We start from the raw sequence: 15,568 nt of genomic DNA, 5'->3' as shown, positions 1-15,568 counted from the left end.
AATTATCCATATAGTTTGTTCTCCGTGAACTACAATGTCCAAATAAATGAAGTCATGTTGGTTAACATAAAATCCTCACACATATTCACAATTAACAATATGGTTAATTTATCAAGATATGTCTTGCAATGATGTGGCATTTTATCTATTTTTTTCTTCTCCATTTTTTCCTCCTCGAAATTGACAACCTCTGGACACAAGTCCTTACCCCACTTGCTCCCTATCTTGCCACTTGAGCTAAAGTTCAAGGGACATCAACAAGGTTCTAGTTATCTTACATGATGATGTAAAAAATATTATTCTTATATAACCGTTTGATAAAAATTCAACGGTTGTGGCAATAATATAATTTTATTACCTTATATTTCACGACCGTTGGATTTTCATCAAACGACTGTAGAAAAATCATATTTTTTACATCATCATGTAAGATAATAAGCTTCCATCAACAAAAAATCTTTTGTATCTCTCGATCTATCTACGAGCTCTTGTCTCAATCCAAGCCTTTTAGTAACAAGGGCAATACTATGGAGGTGTGAATTAAAGTTACTAAGTGATTCAATTGGATTCATTCAATCATGCATACTAGCATAACTATAAACTAAATCTCATCTCCAATCATGGGAGCAAAACTTAAACCCCAGACCTCTACTAGAATCACTTAAGAGGTTTTACTGATGAACCCTAATTAAATTCTCATAAATACATCACAAGTAGCTCCATGTTATTGTCTCTCCACTTATGATATATTTTTAGCGGTTAGTGATGAAAATTTTAAGAGCGTATAATGAACAATTAGCAATTTCCAGCAGAAAACCTGGGGTTTGTACCTTATCGCGGCTGTTTTATGAAGACACACCCCGACAATTATAGTCAATTTTAACTAGCTACCGAAACTTTTTCAAGCAAGAATAGGATGCCTGACCAAAACTTTGTAACTTGAAAAATACTAATCTAACTTCCGTAACCACGCTTACAAGAACAGTCGAATACTCGAATCGGCCCACGAGCTTTACTGGAAACTTAAACTTTGAGCTTTTAGCTTTTAGTACAAACACAAATTAAAACGACAATCCAGTAATTCTAGCATAATCACCCGTCACATGTTTTTCCATGAAATAGCATTATAACTAGCTGCACATTCTAAGTTCTTACACGCTTTCTTGTAAACCCGAGTATCTTGTCAGATTATTTTCTCACTAACAAGCCCTTGCTTGCTTATTAATACCGAGCCTCAGCTAAATTTCAGCATCAAATATCGCATCCAACAAACAAAAGGGCAAGCATCAGAACTGAGCACTCATGCAGCTGAGACGCATAAAGAAAGCAGTGAAGAAATTAAACATGATTTTAAGCGTTTTAAAACTAAGCAGATGGCACTTAGCTTCAATATGCGGTACTACCTTCTCTAAGAATCGACGTTCATTGAGCTTTAGTGATCGAGTAGGCTTGCAATATAGTACTACTGTTGATCAAGATTCTAGTATGGGAAAATCTGTTCGATCACCTCAAAGAACAAAAGGTTGTGCTTATGATCATTATGGTGACGATGATAATGATAATATTGATCGGAATTCAGAAGTTTTTATCACTAATTTTCGTCGCCGGCTTTTGTATGAACGCCAGGTTTCTTTGGAGCTACTTTACCGTCGAGTAAATAGTTTTGATAACAATTATGCTTGAGCAGAATGCGAAACAATTAACAAAAGATTAAGGAGTACGTAGTTATGTTTTCTTTTTTCCTTTTTAAATAAAATTCTCTTGTGATGCGTAATGTGAATGGGAAAGCTTGAATTGTGTTTTTTTTGTAATCATTATATTCTAGTATTCCGTAATTTGATATGAAAGATTATATTATGAACTAACGAGGCTGTCGTCATTTTAATAAAAAGTGGATTTAAGTATATGGTATGAGAAATGCATGCAGTATGATTTTGTATCTATCATTGTATCGATATTTCTTTGTAGGTATTGTCTAGGTATCCCTACGTAACGTAAGTCCATATTATTCCACTATATATGTCAAACTTTGGAGTATAATTTTGAAAGTGCAATTTGGTACGTCTGTTTAACAATTTATACTGTATACCATGAAAAAGAAAAGATCATATTTATACAACTGTACGGGGAATCAACAAAGGGATCACAAAGCAATTTATCTTATTGTCACATGGAAAAAAAAAAAAAAAAAGCTACAACAGCACTTGGATCGTTCCAAATCTAACAAGTTAGGTGTTTATGTATAATTTTTGTGTCAACTTAATTTTTATTTGGATGATGCAGATTCATAATCAATGACAGTCTCAAAGGCACCAACAAGGGCTTTCACTTTGTTCTTCCTCTTCTCCAGCAGCTTACTCGCTGTCTCCTCAATCACATCATTGTACGCCGCCGATGGAGACTCCTTCTTCCCTTGCCCCTCCTGCACCTTTGGCACTACCACCACATTTGCAGCTGCTTTATCATCATCCTGTTTGTTAATTGCTTCTTCACAACCTCCCTCTAACCGATCTTCTCCTTCCTTCTTATTCTCCTGGCTCAGAGCTTCTTGCCCGTGCTGTAATTTGACTTCTTCTTCAACCTCCTTATTATCGTCTTCAGCACTCTCATTAACAATATTCTTATGATCATCATCGTCTTTGCCTTTATCCTCAGATTCCTTCAATGATTTAGCCTCCTCCTCTATGACACTCTCTTCTTGGAGACCACCATCGTGACTTTCCTCTGTGCTAATCTTTTCTTTATCATCTTCTTGTTGAGTATCCGTCTTCACTTGCTGATCATCAATATGTGGTTCTGGGATCACATTTTGATCCTCTGAAGTACACGTGGAAATATCACAAGAGTAGATCTTCTCATCTTCATTGCTTTCTACAACACGAACATCTTCCTGATCATCATGATCGATTTCAGATTTCGGAACATTAACATCCGAAAGTGCTTCTGAAGTCTCACTCTCTACTTTAACGACCTCTTCAACTTCCTCAACCAAATCTTCTTCTGGCTTAGCTTCATGATCCATTGCTTGTTTTGTGTCGCGACAACTTGAAGACTTTCTCGAAGAGGATGAAGAAGCATAATTGCTTGAAGTATCCTTCTTGTTAACGAAGGACGTGCTCTTGGTCTTGCTCTTGGTCTTCGGGGTAACAGGTTTTGTTGTAGTAACCGTATTTCTACCGAAAGAAGAGGACCGAACAGTAATTTTTCTCTCGCGGGGAACTGCTGGAGCCGGAGCTGATCCTCCTCGATCGCGAGGACCGGGCGAGATAAGTGCTTTTTGGCCTCTAGGAGAAGCGGACGGTGGCTTGTCAAATGATCTCCTCCTAAGAAGCTTATGGTTATCCTCGTGGGTGTTATTAATTTTCTTATTCCCAAGCTTTACAGGTTCGTTAATGCGCGAGCTTATTGTTGGCTTGAGATAATTTGGCATGGGTTTCTCCGTTGCCGGCGCTGGTGACGATTTTCCTCTATCAGTGCAAGTATTATTGTTATGCCTGCTGCTACATCTCTGGCTATGAGTGGTTTGTGAATTTGATGGGGATGTGCCTCTCTTGTCCTTCGCCAGAGCTCGATCCTTTGTTCTTGTTGTCGTTGCCATAAATATCCTAGAAATTTCTCTATAACCTGGAATTTCAGAATTAATCTTTTTTTATCTCACTATCAGAAAGTTCACATCTTACAAATTTCGTAACAAATTTGGCATTGAATTATGATAATTTCATTTTGAATTGCTAAACATTTTCTACAGACATCCGAACTGAAAAATTATTACAAAAAATTATATAATATTCTTGTTAGCTTCAGCTATCATCAGAAACTACTTAGGAATTGATGATGTTAATAATAAAGATTAGTCAAATTTACCTCCACATAGAAATAATCCTTTTAGATTTTTTTTTTTTGTCTTAACCACGAGATATCCTGGGGAGAGCCCCAACTATGGGAGGCACCTTTAAGCCCGTACCACAACCCAGACTAAAAGTTCCCGCTCGAATCGGGAGACACAAGTTCTCCCAACAAAGCCGACTTCCCTACGACTCGAACTAGGGAGCAAACCCAGTCAAGCCACTTAAGGGGGACTCCATTGCCAGTGGAGCCAACACTTTATTGGTAATCCTTTAGATTTTAATCCCACCAGTTTTCTACTTGACTCGTATCCAAGAAAAATATCTATGCATATAGCTCATATATCAAAACAAAGTTCTGGGAAATATATGAAAAAGATAATTGACTTTGGCTGCGTACGTAACATAGAAGGAAAATTTAATATACAATGAAAAGATTTCTCTCTTCCATGCATCATCTTTAAGGCTGGCAAATGAATTTTTATTATTACTATTATTCTTTTTTAAAGGAACCCAGAAAGATACAATGTAGAGAAAGCGTACCTTGATCAGAAGAGAAAGAAATTCATGGATTAGCAAGGGAATAGGAATATAGTTAAGGAGAGAAAAATGGGCAAGAAAAATGAGTATATGAAGGAAAAATTAAAGTGCAAAATATTGTTTAAAGTTTGATAAAGAACCGTGAATTGCGCAAAACTCAACGGTAGTGATGGTGGAGGCCAATCAATTGAAACCCCCTAAAAATTTTGATAATCAAACAAACGAACAATCCAAGACATGTGGAGAGAAATGGAGATATTGTTGACCTTTTCAATGCAATTAGCTAATATATAAAAACCAAATTTAATTATTTCTTTGGTACTAACGCAATTGCTCTTCACATCTTTATTCTTATTTCTTCTTCTTGTTCTTCTTGTTGTTGTTCTTCTTCTCTTCACATCTTTATTGAAATAATAATTGGAAATTGAAAAGAAGATTCCATGATTCCATCTTAATTTTTATATACGTGCCTTTAGATGTTATAAAGGTCTTTGAAATATAAGTTGTAATTACGAAACGGACATGATATTTTATAAGATATACGTGCAAGGAGTATGATTTATTTGCCTTCGCTCTTGTCAATATATAGGAATTTTTCCCAAGGAATTTGATATTGTTCATATACATACTACTGTTATTTAATTTGAAGACGCTAGATGATAATCTAATTATAAGTTTGATGTTATTGACTACTTGTTCATGCTATAAACGCTAGCAATAATTGCTGGTGGTAAAATTTGGTTCATACAATTAGAATGTGACATATATACAATAATTCCATGTCCAATATGCCATTAGAAAATGTGAAGAGGAAATTGAAAGAAAAAGGTGAGATGAGAAGATCTCAAGAAAATTGAAAATATCTCCCAATGTACATTAAGATTGTCACATATTGATGGAGGATCATTCTAACAATGACAACTCCTCTACTAAAATTGTTGCACATCAACATAATGTAATTTTTATAGGAATCTTCTCAAAATATCTCCCCAACAGTCACATGCACCAAGAGTGAGAGAGGAAACCAACTCTGCTATCATCTGATCAATCAACAGATGAGTCAACTGCTTCAAAAACTTAATTAACTCATTTGAAATAAGTCAATCAGAAATTAAAAAATATTGTCATCGAGAACAACCTCACAATTAGGACTTGTCCAATCCTAAAAAGGCGAAATCCTAAAAGACTCAAATTTATTAAACAAATTATTGAAATATCCCTACATGAGAAAGGGAATAGCTTATTACAATTGTCACATATCCCAAAAAAATATCAAAATACCCTCAGGAGCATTCCTTATATAATATCAGGTTAGTCTTAGCAAAATAGGTTCAACTTCTTTCCTACAACTCTCAATTTTCCATTGATATTAGAGTTTTTAAACAATGTAACACCCTCTCTAAAACTTACCTAACTTGACTGTCAAAGTGTTACTGCTAGCCTCCACCGATGTTGTCTCTAATGGTTGGGTCCATCTCAGTTTTTTTTTCATCCCCAACAAAACTATTCTAAGACGAATTGGCTCATACTTTCAACAACCCCCCCAAAAAAAAACAAAACAAGCTCTCATAATATTTTTGATAAAAATCAGACCAAAATAATAATAAAGTTACAAGCTTATCTTATAAAAACTTAGCTATCTAGAAAGGACTTGTGATTAATCATTTTTCGCAACATGATACACCAACACAATCCTCTTTTTTTTCCGGATTGAAATAAAACTTGGACGAAGTGCTGCTGGTTTTCAAAAGCAATTAGTCTTGAAACTCTAAAGTACGTTTGGTTTTCTGTTGAAAAAACCCTCCCCATGATATCTTTCCACTAGCCAAGCCAACAGAATCCGAAATACCAAACCTAATCAAAAAGTTGCTTCTGGCAACACCCAAAAAGCACTTTTGAGTTGTCGTGGCTTTGCCCGTCCCTAAAGACACGTCACCAAAACATCCCACATTCCCACTGCCATTTTTAGTGGCTTAAGCCAACCTGCCTATAATCTCTTTTTACGACTAATTAATTAATTAATATTAAGTTATTATTAAGGAAATTACACACAGACCTCTAAAATTTGCCTAATTTAAATAAGAAGTCACGAATAAACCCATATCCCTTATAGTTTGGTTTGGTTTGGTTGTCATGGTACATCGTTCGATTCCGTCCCTTGTGAAATAAACCGATTTACTAATTAATTAGAGCGAACTTTGCGGTCTATTTTTCATTTTCCCCGTTATTTTATTATTATTATTATCCAATCTTATCTTCTGTCTTACTAGCAAACGAGAAAATAAACACAGAATAAATCAGAATTACATCACAAGGTGGCATTGGTGGGCCACTTGGTCCTCTCTTGTTCTTACATTTGGCAGACATGCAAGCCAAACTTAGTCAATTTAACTTCATTATTATGTTGCATTTGTTTACTAAATCTATTCATTGAATGTTTCTTATTCTTATCATCATTTCCTTCTTTAATTCTTTAAATAGAATGGCCATTTGGACCTGACATTCTGGGATTTGGTCCCGCCACCCCCACTAAGTTATAATTTTCCCAATTGTACAAATTGAAATGTTGATATTATTAAAATCTTGATATGTAAGCCTCAATATTACAAGTAGGAGACACCATTGATGCACATGAAAGTGCTTTCCACGGGCAATTAATCAATGCTTTCGAGGACAAGCACTTGTCCAACAACAACATCTTTTTGAAACTTGGGTTCCACCATTCTATTAATCATGCTTCGATGGCCTTCAACGGGGGTTGCTCTCAAATAATTTATTTTTCTCCACAAAATCATCAACGAATATTTGTTCAATTATTTTAAGACCTATTGATGGGTTTTTCCAACCTTTTTTTTTTTTTTTTCATATATACGCGTACATATATCTGAATATGATGGTGGAATTGTTTTTTTTTTATATAAAAAAATGGGTTGTTTATTTTAAATGTAAATGTGACGTATTTTACCACGTACATTTTTGGCTCTTCTTTGCGATTTTATTGCAAAAAGCCATTTATATAAAACATAGAGAAACTATGGATGGATTTATCGACTTGTCGCCATACAAACCGGGAGTTGAATTATTCGAGACTTAATTAGAAGCGCCTTAATTTGTGGAACAAGTGGAAATTCTTTGGAAGCATTTTTAACCCAAACAATAAAGGTCAAAAAAAAAAAAAGAAAAAATTAAAATATAAATCATAATGCTAATAATTAAACTGAAAGAGTCAAGAAATTGGGCAAATGAGAAACGTGTAATGATTTTTCCTTTTGACAACATAATCCAAGTTCCTGTGATAGGGACTCGTGAGAGTTCGTGGATAATTAAAAGAGTGGAAGCAAAACAAAGAGAGAAAATGAAAGAATTAGAAACTGTTGATGGCCATTTGGCTTTGAGCGATTGGGAAACCAAGAAAGCGATGCTGGAAACCCAACGCTTTAGGGAGCGTGGCGCTCACTCAAGTTAGATAGATCAATTTCCCATTTAAATTTGCCCATATATATCAATTTTAAACTTGCCACTTGTTACAAGCCCAAAATACAAGATAAAAAATTTTATATTTGCAAGGATAATGCTTTCAAGGAGAAAATGAACAATAATGCTTTCAAGGAGATAAAGCTTATCATTTATTATTTATCTTCATCACATAAAATTAGAAATAAAGTAAGGAAAGGGTGGGACTACATGCACTCTAAAAAATATTTTGAACACTCATAATTTTTTATAAATTTTATATTACGAATTTATACCCATAATGTCATTTACTAATAAGGACAATTTAGTATAAATAAATAAAAAATTAATCAAGACAACCATATAATGCACATGTGCACCCATGCAATATGTAATGTAACTATAAAATTTTAAATACTATTTTTTATTCACAACAAACGCATTTATTAATTTTTAACTAGTGTTAATCCTTAAAACTCAATCAAATCATTCACCACTCTTATCAAGGAAATTATGACTCGCAAGTTCTCCACTTTTATGATGTGGTAGAAATCATACTAATCAAATTTTCTCTCAAACTCAATAAAATTCTGCCATTTAATTACTTATTAGAGTGGCATATTTATATTAAATCAATTATTAAACCCGGTTATTGGTTATTGTTTGCTAAAGGCCTGGCATAAATTGCTTATTCTTTTGAATCTGAAAACAAAAAAATGGCTTATCTGTTGTTTAAGATCTGAGAATAATAATATAAATAATTTGCAGTACGAACAAGAATTACTGTATAATGGGTAGAGCTTTTATGAAATTGTAAATAAACTAATATTGAAAGCATATAAGAAATTCTTGACTCGGGTGTTTTGGTGCTATGAATGTATGAAAAAGAAATAAAGAGGAAGCTTTAAGGGTATGTTTGGAATTTTAAGAGTGTACAAAGTAAAAGTTAAATATTTTAAATATAATGAATGAGTGTCCAAAATAAATGAGTGTTTTGAGTATTTTTTAGAGTGCAAATAACTCCGCCCTTAAGGAAATACCTAGCCACACATTTCAAAATGAAATTGAAAGAGAACACTAATGAAACAAAAAGACTGGAGCCACCATAGAACAGGGGTCAATTCAGGAATTAACAGCCATCTTTATCAACTAGGTCAAGTGTGAGGCACGCGCTTCAACTTCAAGTAAGATAACAAAATTAATTAACGAAATGACTAAAAAAATATAATTAATGAATTAATACAAAATAAAGGTTAGGCGGCTGCTGTAATGCTGTTGGACGGAATGTGGGGCCCAAAGAGGTCCTTTTTATCTGTTCCGTTTAATAAGCATACGTCGTTTTATCGCATCATAACGTAACGCCGTCCTCACCGACCGTCGATCTTTGACTCTCCTAACCCATAGCCGACGGTGGAGATCTCACGAGCTCGCATTGTATGTATATATGGACGGCACTGCTTAGCAAATTATCCAATTAACCTTTAAGTAATCTCAAATCTTTTAACTAAGTATAAAAAAGAACATCTAGGCCCCTAAAGTTACTCTAATATATAATCAGACTGCTAATATTTCAAGAATGATCACATAAATCTCTTTTTAAATTTGCGGTCAAGGTCAATAATGCATGTGGCTCTTTCACCGCTATTTTCAAAAAACCAATTCCACCATCGTATATATCTTAAGAATAGAGTGTTTAGAAAATAGAATTGAATCGAATTTATTGAATTTAGAAATAATTCTTTTTTTAAAATTAAATTGAACTAAAAATCAGATTTAATCACCAACTTTTTGTGTAATTTTTTTAACCCAATTTGCAATCATCTATTTAAAAAAAATTCAGAGACACAGACAACCAAATAATTCTTGAGCCGAAACAGTTTAGTTTTTGTTCTATGAAAATGTCTGTCCAACCACATAAAATGCTAGTGATAGAGGGTTTTTAAGTCTATTTGTTTATGTGTTTATTTATATATTAGGCCATTGTTTTGGGGTTTGAGTGTTATTTTCCCTTGAAATAAAAACATTATTTAAAAGGACTAGACTTTTGGTCGCAGCTGAATATTGGATCTTTCACACACGTTTTTGGACTCTCTCTCTCTCTCCCCGAAATCTCTCTCAACAAACAGGGCCTTAATACTTTCTCCGTTCTTCAAACAGAAGTAAAACAAAAGGTGGAATATGAATATTGAATTTATTTCTGTTGCTTCTATTACGCAATTCAATAACCGAATATATTCATTCCTTGTTTACAACTTTTTGTTGTTTTTTTTTTCGTTTTATATTTGAATTTTTATTTACCTCGCTTAAATTGAGGTCGTCAGGTGTTTGATAGTTTTTCTTTTGTGAAGATGATTTTTTTTGGGGGGGAGGGGGGGGGGGAGAATTTTGCTGATTTTGAGGTATTAAGCTTTTGAGAGTCCGTTAATCTCGGAGAGAGTTGCTGCTGTTGTTGTTTATTTTTGGGAAAAAAATAGAGGAGGAAGAAGAGGTTGTGTGGAGAATAATTGAAGTAAAGCTTTGGCCTTAAATTAAAAAAGTGGCCACTTTTCTTGGGATCTAATTAATGGCCATGTGGGCATATGGGATTCTGTTTCTTTTTATGTTCTTATGAGAACTTGAAACTATTTTTTTTTTCTTTTTATGGGTTGATCTTTTTTATTCTCCTTTTTCTTTTGGTTTCGTTCATAATAAAGGTAATATGCTTTATTTTAATTTCTTTGATTTATTTTGTTTAATTTTTAGTTGAATTGGGTTTTATAGGGTGATCTTTTGTTAGATGTTTGTTATTCAATTTGACACATTTTGTTCTGGTTTCTTCATTCATACCAGCGTATGAAATTTTTCAATTCAAGTTGTTCAATGGAACTTTAAACTAAGAGAGAGATGCTAAATTCGTGCTCCTGGTATTGGTGCCTTCGTCTTGTAGCTTTAGATGAAAGCTAGCATAAGAAATTTATTCATTTTATCCTCATATCATTATCGTAATTTTGTGCATATGTATGTTTGCATGTATGCTTATGATGTCATGAAAACTGCAGTGAATACACTGATAGTATTGAATATTGTGGTTGGTCATTAAACAATCTCTTGAGAAGCTATTAAAAAATTCTCCTTACAAAAATTTGATGTTATAAATTAAAAAAATTGATGTTATAAATTAATATTCAAGAGAGAACTATTGGGATTTAGGTATGAAAGTAATTTTTTGGGCTATAACTTCTGCAAATATAGCATATTGTAGAGTAGGAAAAGGGTAGAACCTCAGAAATGGACTCTAATTTTATGTTTGTTAGGATGTGTCATTTCTTCAGTTTGAAAGAACAAACATTTTCCTTTCAATGTGAGGCTTATCACACAGCAGAAAGCTTCAGACTTCCATAATCTGAATTATATGTATTATATATTATTCTTGTTTCAGTTTAAGGGGTTCTTAGTGGATACATGGATGGATACTCTGGTAAAAGAGCTATCGATGGGCTTGTTGTCTCTAGAAAGAGTTCTGGTATTGTTTTGAGGGATACTGTTAACAATAGAGAAAAAAATGCTCAAATTTGTAGCCGAATTGGATGCAGCAGCAGACTGAACTCCATGAAAGGCACCCAAATTGGCTGCTCAGAGAAAGCCAAATCTTCAAGGCCTTCATTTGGTTCTTCTTCTAGTGGCAAGGAAATAATTGGAAGCTCCTCGAGGACTTGCTCGGTTCTCAGCAAGGCAGGAAAATCCTCAACAAATCCTAAGAAGAAGCAACCTTCTCAGCTTGAAACAGATTCATCTGAAACTAGTAGTGTTCATGATGAGCCAGATGTTTCAGAACTTGTAGTCCCACCAGGAAAGATTCAAAGGGGCCTTCTCCCCACATCTGAAGATTCGGATTCTAGGGAGGTTATTTTGATGGAAGAGGGGAGATCTAGTGTAGCATCAAATTCAAGATCTCGTAGGACCTTCCATCAGAGGTCTGGAGAGGGCAGCCGAGATGTTTTAGTTGGTTCCTCTGTGTCTTTGGCATCTAGAAATACCAGTCCGGCAACATCTACCAATACAAGCAGACGTGGCTTAAGAAATCTAAGATGCAGTTCAATATCTGATATCATCCCCTCTAGTAGTAGTAGCAGTACATTATCAGACTCAAGCCTTAGTAGAAGGAGGGATATGGTTAAAAAGAGAAATTCAGAAGGAGAAAGTAGTTCCTCCTCTGGAGGGAAGACGACCAGCGAAACATCATCAGAAATGAGAAATCACAGTTCTAATTATGGCATCTCCATTTGTGATTCTAGAAGAGCCAGAAATTGGCCTCCTAACAGGGATAATGGTGTTGCATCTGTCAGGACTAGGAGATCAACAAATAGTAACAGCCGCGCAAGGCTCTCTAATCAAGGAAATGGAAATAGCTTAGCACCAAATGAGTCCTCTGTTGTGATATCTAGAGTGCCCGAATCTGAAATACCTGTTGATTCAAGTGTTCCTACATCGTCCCTTCGATTTTCTGCTGAAACTCCCTCAATTCGCCCTAGTTCTTACAGTAGACCTGGTAGCAGTGGTGGAGGCTTACGAGGTCTTATGCCTGGTAGTCCTTCAGATGTTGGTGGCATCACTGGCTCTGTAATAAATCGTGATAACTTTGCACGCTACAATATTGATGGGATTGCAGAGGTATTGTTTTATATTCTTGAATGTTAAAAGCTACATTTAAGATCATCCCCCTTGCCTGGGCGAGGTTCAGGGAGTGGAAATTGAAGGTCGTTCAAGTCACTTTGTTGAAGGTTTTCTTTAAATGGGGTCTGAGTGTCTAATAGTTTGCATTTTATAATATTTTTCAGGTATTGCTGGCGCTTGAGAGGATTGAGCAAGATGAGGAATTATCATATGAGGTAGTCAAGTTTTAAGTTATCTATGATTCTGTCAAATTGCCTTTTTTTTAAATCTTTTTCTTTGCCGTGCAGCAATTGCTTGTTCTAGAGACCAATTTGCTCCTGAACGGCCTCAGCTTCCATGATCAGCATAGAGACATGAGACTGGATATTGATAACATGTCGTATGAGGTATGTTACTATGGTATGATAATGTAATTGTTAATCTAGTCATTCATCATTTTTCAATGGTTTAAAAATAACACTATTTAAGAAAAACCTGTTATTTAGTAGCTTACTTTATAGGATTTTGTTGGTATCATGACAGGAACTATTAGCTCTTGAAGAGAGGATGGGTACAGTGAGCACTGCACTAACGGATGAAGCAATATTGAAATGTCTTAAGACAAGCATCTATCAGCCTGCACCTCTTGATGTGGCCTTGAGCTGTAGTGGGAATAATGACGATGTTAAATGCAGTATCTGCCAGGTCTGTCTTAATTGAGTACTCAAAGCATCTACTTGTCATTTTTCATAATTACTGTAGCCAAACCTAATCCAATAAGGTATCCCTGCCCTTATGAGGATTGGATTTTTATTTTTTATTTTTTAAAAAAAGAAGCATATTTGTCTTATTTTATGCAGGAAGAGTATGTTGTTGGAGAAGAAGTGGGGAGATTGCATTGTCAGCATAGGTATCATGTACTCTGCATACAGCAATGGCTGCGGCTAACAAATTGGTGCCCTATTTGCAAGGCACCGGCAGAATCTGCGCCGTCGTCCCCATCATCATCCTAAGTGGTGTAGGAGATTTAATTTTCATGATTTGACATTTGTACAAATTAAGTGCATCTCTTCATCTTTGTTCTTATTGGTCTTAATGTACATAACAAATGTCTTTCGTCTCCATTAATTAATAAACCCGGGCACTGCTGCTGTGCGGTGGGAATTCCATTTTCAATTTAAAAAAAAAAAAACCGTGAATGAAAATTTGCTTGCAAATTGCTGCTGTTCTTTCGACATTATTACATTATTCTACTGTTTATATTTTATGTTATCCATTCGGAAAAGTGTCTTGGATAAGGAATGTCAAATGTGTGGGTCCTAAAAGAATATAATGTCTGAAAAAGTTTGGAAACGCCCCAAACAAAGATCATTGTCGAATGGCTCCTGCCGCGGAAGAAATTGAGAAAGTGGTACATATCAATTACAAAAACACTAGTTGGGTTGGATGGGGTGTAATCTTTCATCCTTGTGCATCAACAAGACTGTACCTAAAATGCAGTGCTGATTGCTGCGACACTTCTCCATTTGTTCGTTGAACGCCTTCTATTTTTCATTACACTTCTTAGTTTTCTTTTTGAATCGAGTGCGAGTGAAAACGAGGTACCAAACAACATTGTAATGCTTTCGTATCATTCTAGCCAAATGAGTATAAAGAAAGAGTACAAACGACCAGAAGTCCAAATATTTATGAATGGATTTGTTGCTCAAAAGTGTACGAAATTGCGAAAGAACCCTTTTATAAACTGAAATAAGATGCTTGCTCTTGCTCTCTGAAGGAACAGTGCTCCCAACATCACGACAATTTCGTCTTCATACATCAACGAAGAACTCCGAAACTGTCTGAATAAAGGGACAAGAAAAACAATATGAACACAGAATTTGCAACTGGGAAACAGGACATGGGCTAAGTTGGGGATTGAGATTTGAGGTGTTGTGGCTTTCAGGAAAATAGACAGTTGTTTATCAGCAAAACTGGAGCATTTTTCCTGCAATTTGTCTTAATATTAAAGTTTAAAATAACTTTGACTGGAAGCTGGCTACCGTGAAGCTAGAATAGAACAAGTACTAGGCAACCAGACTCGATCATTCTGCTTGGAAGTACTCAAGGCCCGTAATTGGTTGCTATTAAATAATTTCTCAACTGCTAGCGGTTGTTCACTCTTCAGCAGCAAAAGGGAAATACTTAAAAACACTTGGTTCTTTATTATAAGTTACATGTGGGTCACCGAAGCCGTACCTCCTGCTAAATTTCTGGTGGCTCAGCAAGTCTTCGAGCACGCCACAACGGCTTCTATTTGGGAGTTCCAGAACTTGCCCCTATGTGGAGCATCACAAAACAACTTCCACAAGATTATATTTTCTCTCTCTTTTCGAGATGCCTGCTATGAGAGAAGAGACGAGAAATTGGAGAAAGTTCAATTGAGATGATTTCAGTCTATCATGGAAGAGTCTGAAAGCTGATTGTAATGCATTTTATTCTCAACAGCACATTCACCACGCAGTCTTGTAAGTTACACTCTCTCTTTCCATTTACCCAGATTGTCGGGTGCAATGGTCCAAATTGAACGGTTGAACATCTGCAGGCTACCTGCTCAAAATTTTAAAGAGGAAACAAAGCATTCTGCATCAAAACTGGCATTGACGCGTGCAAAGGACCTAGAGCAAAATATTGATTAGTTCAGCTAAGCAAGCACTTGTTCATGGAAGCTGATGCATCGAATTAAAGACATACTTAATAGCTACCGATGAAGCAATGTTTAATGAAATGAGGCATTAAGCATGGGCATTCCTCAGGACTTTATTATGAAGTCTTGTCATTTTTATTCTTCACTATAATTTCTTCGTTCTTACTACTGTGCCCAACTTTTAAATGTATCAAACATTCAAGTAAATCCAGATCCGAATGGCTTTCAAATTGTTAAGAACAAGATTTATCCCTCGGAGAAGTGAAACACAAAATAAGCAGCTTAGAAGCATCCACAGAGCCAAAAAAACTTTCGGCCTGACGGCAAATTAACAGCAGGCAAATCACACATCTCCCTGATACTCAGGAGGAATAGTATAACCCAAAACATTCAAATTATGAACATCAAGGAC

General features: G+C 35.3%; 2 protein-coding genes across 3 annotated transcripts; one reads left to right on the top strand and one right to left on the bottom strand.

The window, feature by feature from the left end:
* Positions 1-2,104: 2,104 nt before the first annotated feature.
* Positions 2,105-3,633, bottom strand: LOC112498827 (uncharacterized). The gene has a single exon (XM_025100453.2). It carries the CDS (start codon positions 3,596-3,598, stop codon positions 2,267-2,269), a length of 1,332 nt encoding a protein of 443 aa, XP_024956221.1. The 5' UTR covers positions 3,599-3,633; the 3' UTR covers positions 2,105-2,266.
* Positions 3,634-9,846: 6,213 nt separating this feature from the next.
* LOC102627859 (hypothetical protein) lies at positions 9,847-13,710 on the top strand. 2 transcript variants are annotated; one of them, XM_006483499.4, is made up of 6 exons: positions 9,847-10,009; positions 11,257-12,488; positions 12,656-12,706; positions 12,779-12,877; positions 13,014-13,175; positions 13,331-13,710. In XM_006483499.4, exons 2-6 carry the CDS (start codon positions 11,280-11,282, stop codon positions 13,481-13,483), a joined length of 1,674 nt encoding a protein of 557 aa, XP_006483562.2. In that variant the 5' UTR covers positions 9,847-10,009; positions 11,257-11,279; the 3' UTR covers positions 13,484-13,710. The 2 variants fall into 2 exon arrangements, with proteins under 2 accessions (XP_006483562.2, XP_024956224.2); XM_025100456.2 differs by having other exon boundaries at positions 9,898-10,531.
* The last annotated feature ends 1,858 nt before the right edge of the window (positions 13,711-15,568 follow it).

This window comes from Citrus sinensis, chromosome 1, assembly GCF_022201045.2.
Source record: "Citrus sinensis cultivar Valencia sweet orange chromosome 1, DVS_A1.0, whole genome shotgun sequence".
In the NCBI taxonomy this organism is placed as follows: domain Eukaryota; kingdom Viridiplantae; phylum Streptophyta; class Magnoliopsida; order Sapindales; family Rutaceae; genus Citrus; species Citrus sinensis.
This window is presented reverse-complemented; position numbering and strand designations above follow the sequence as displayed.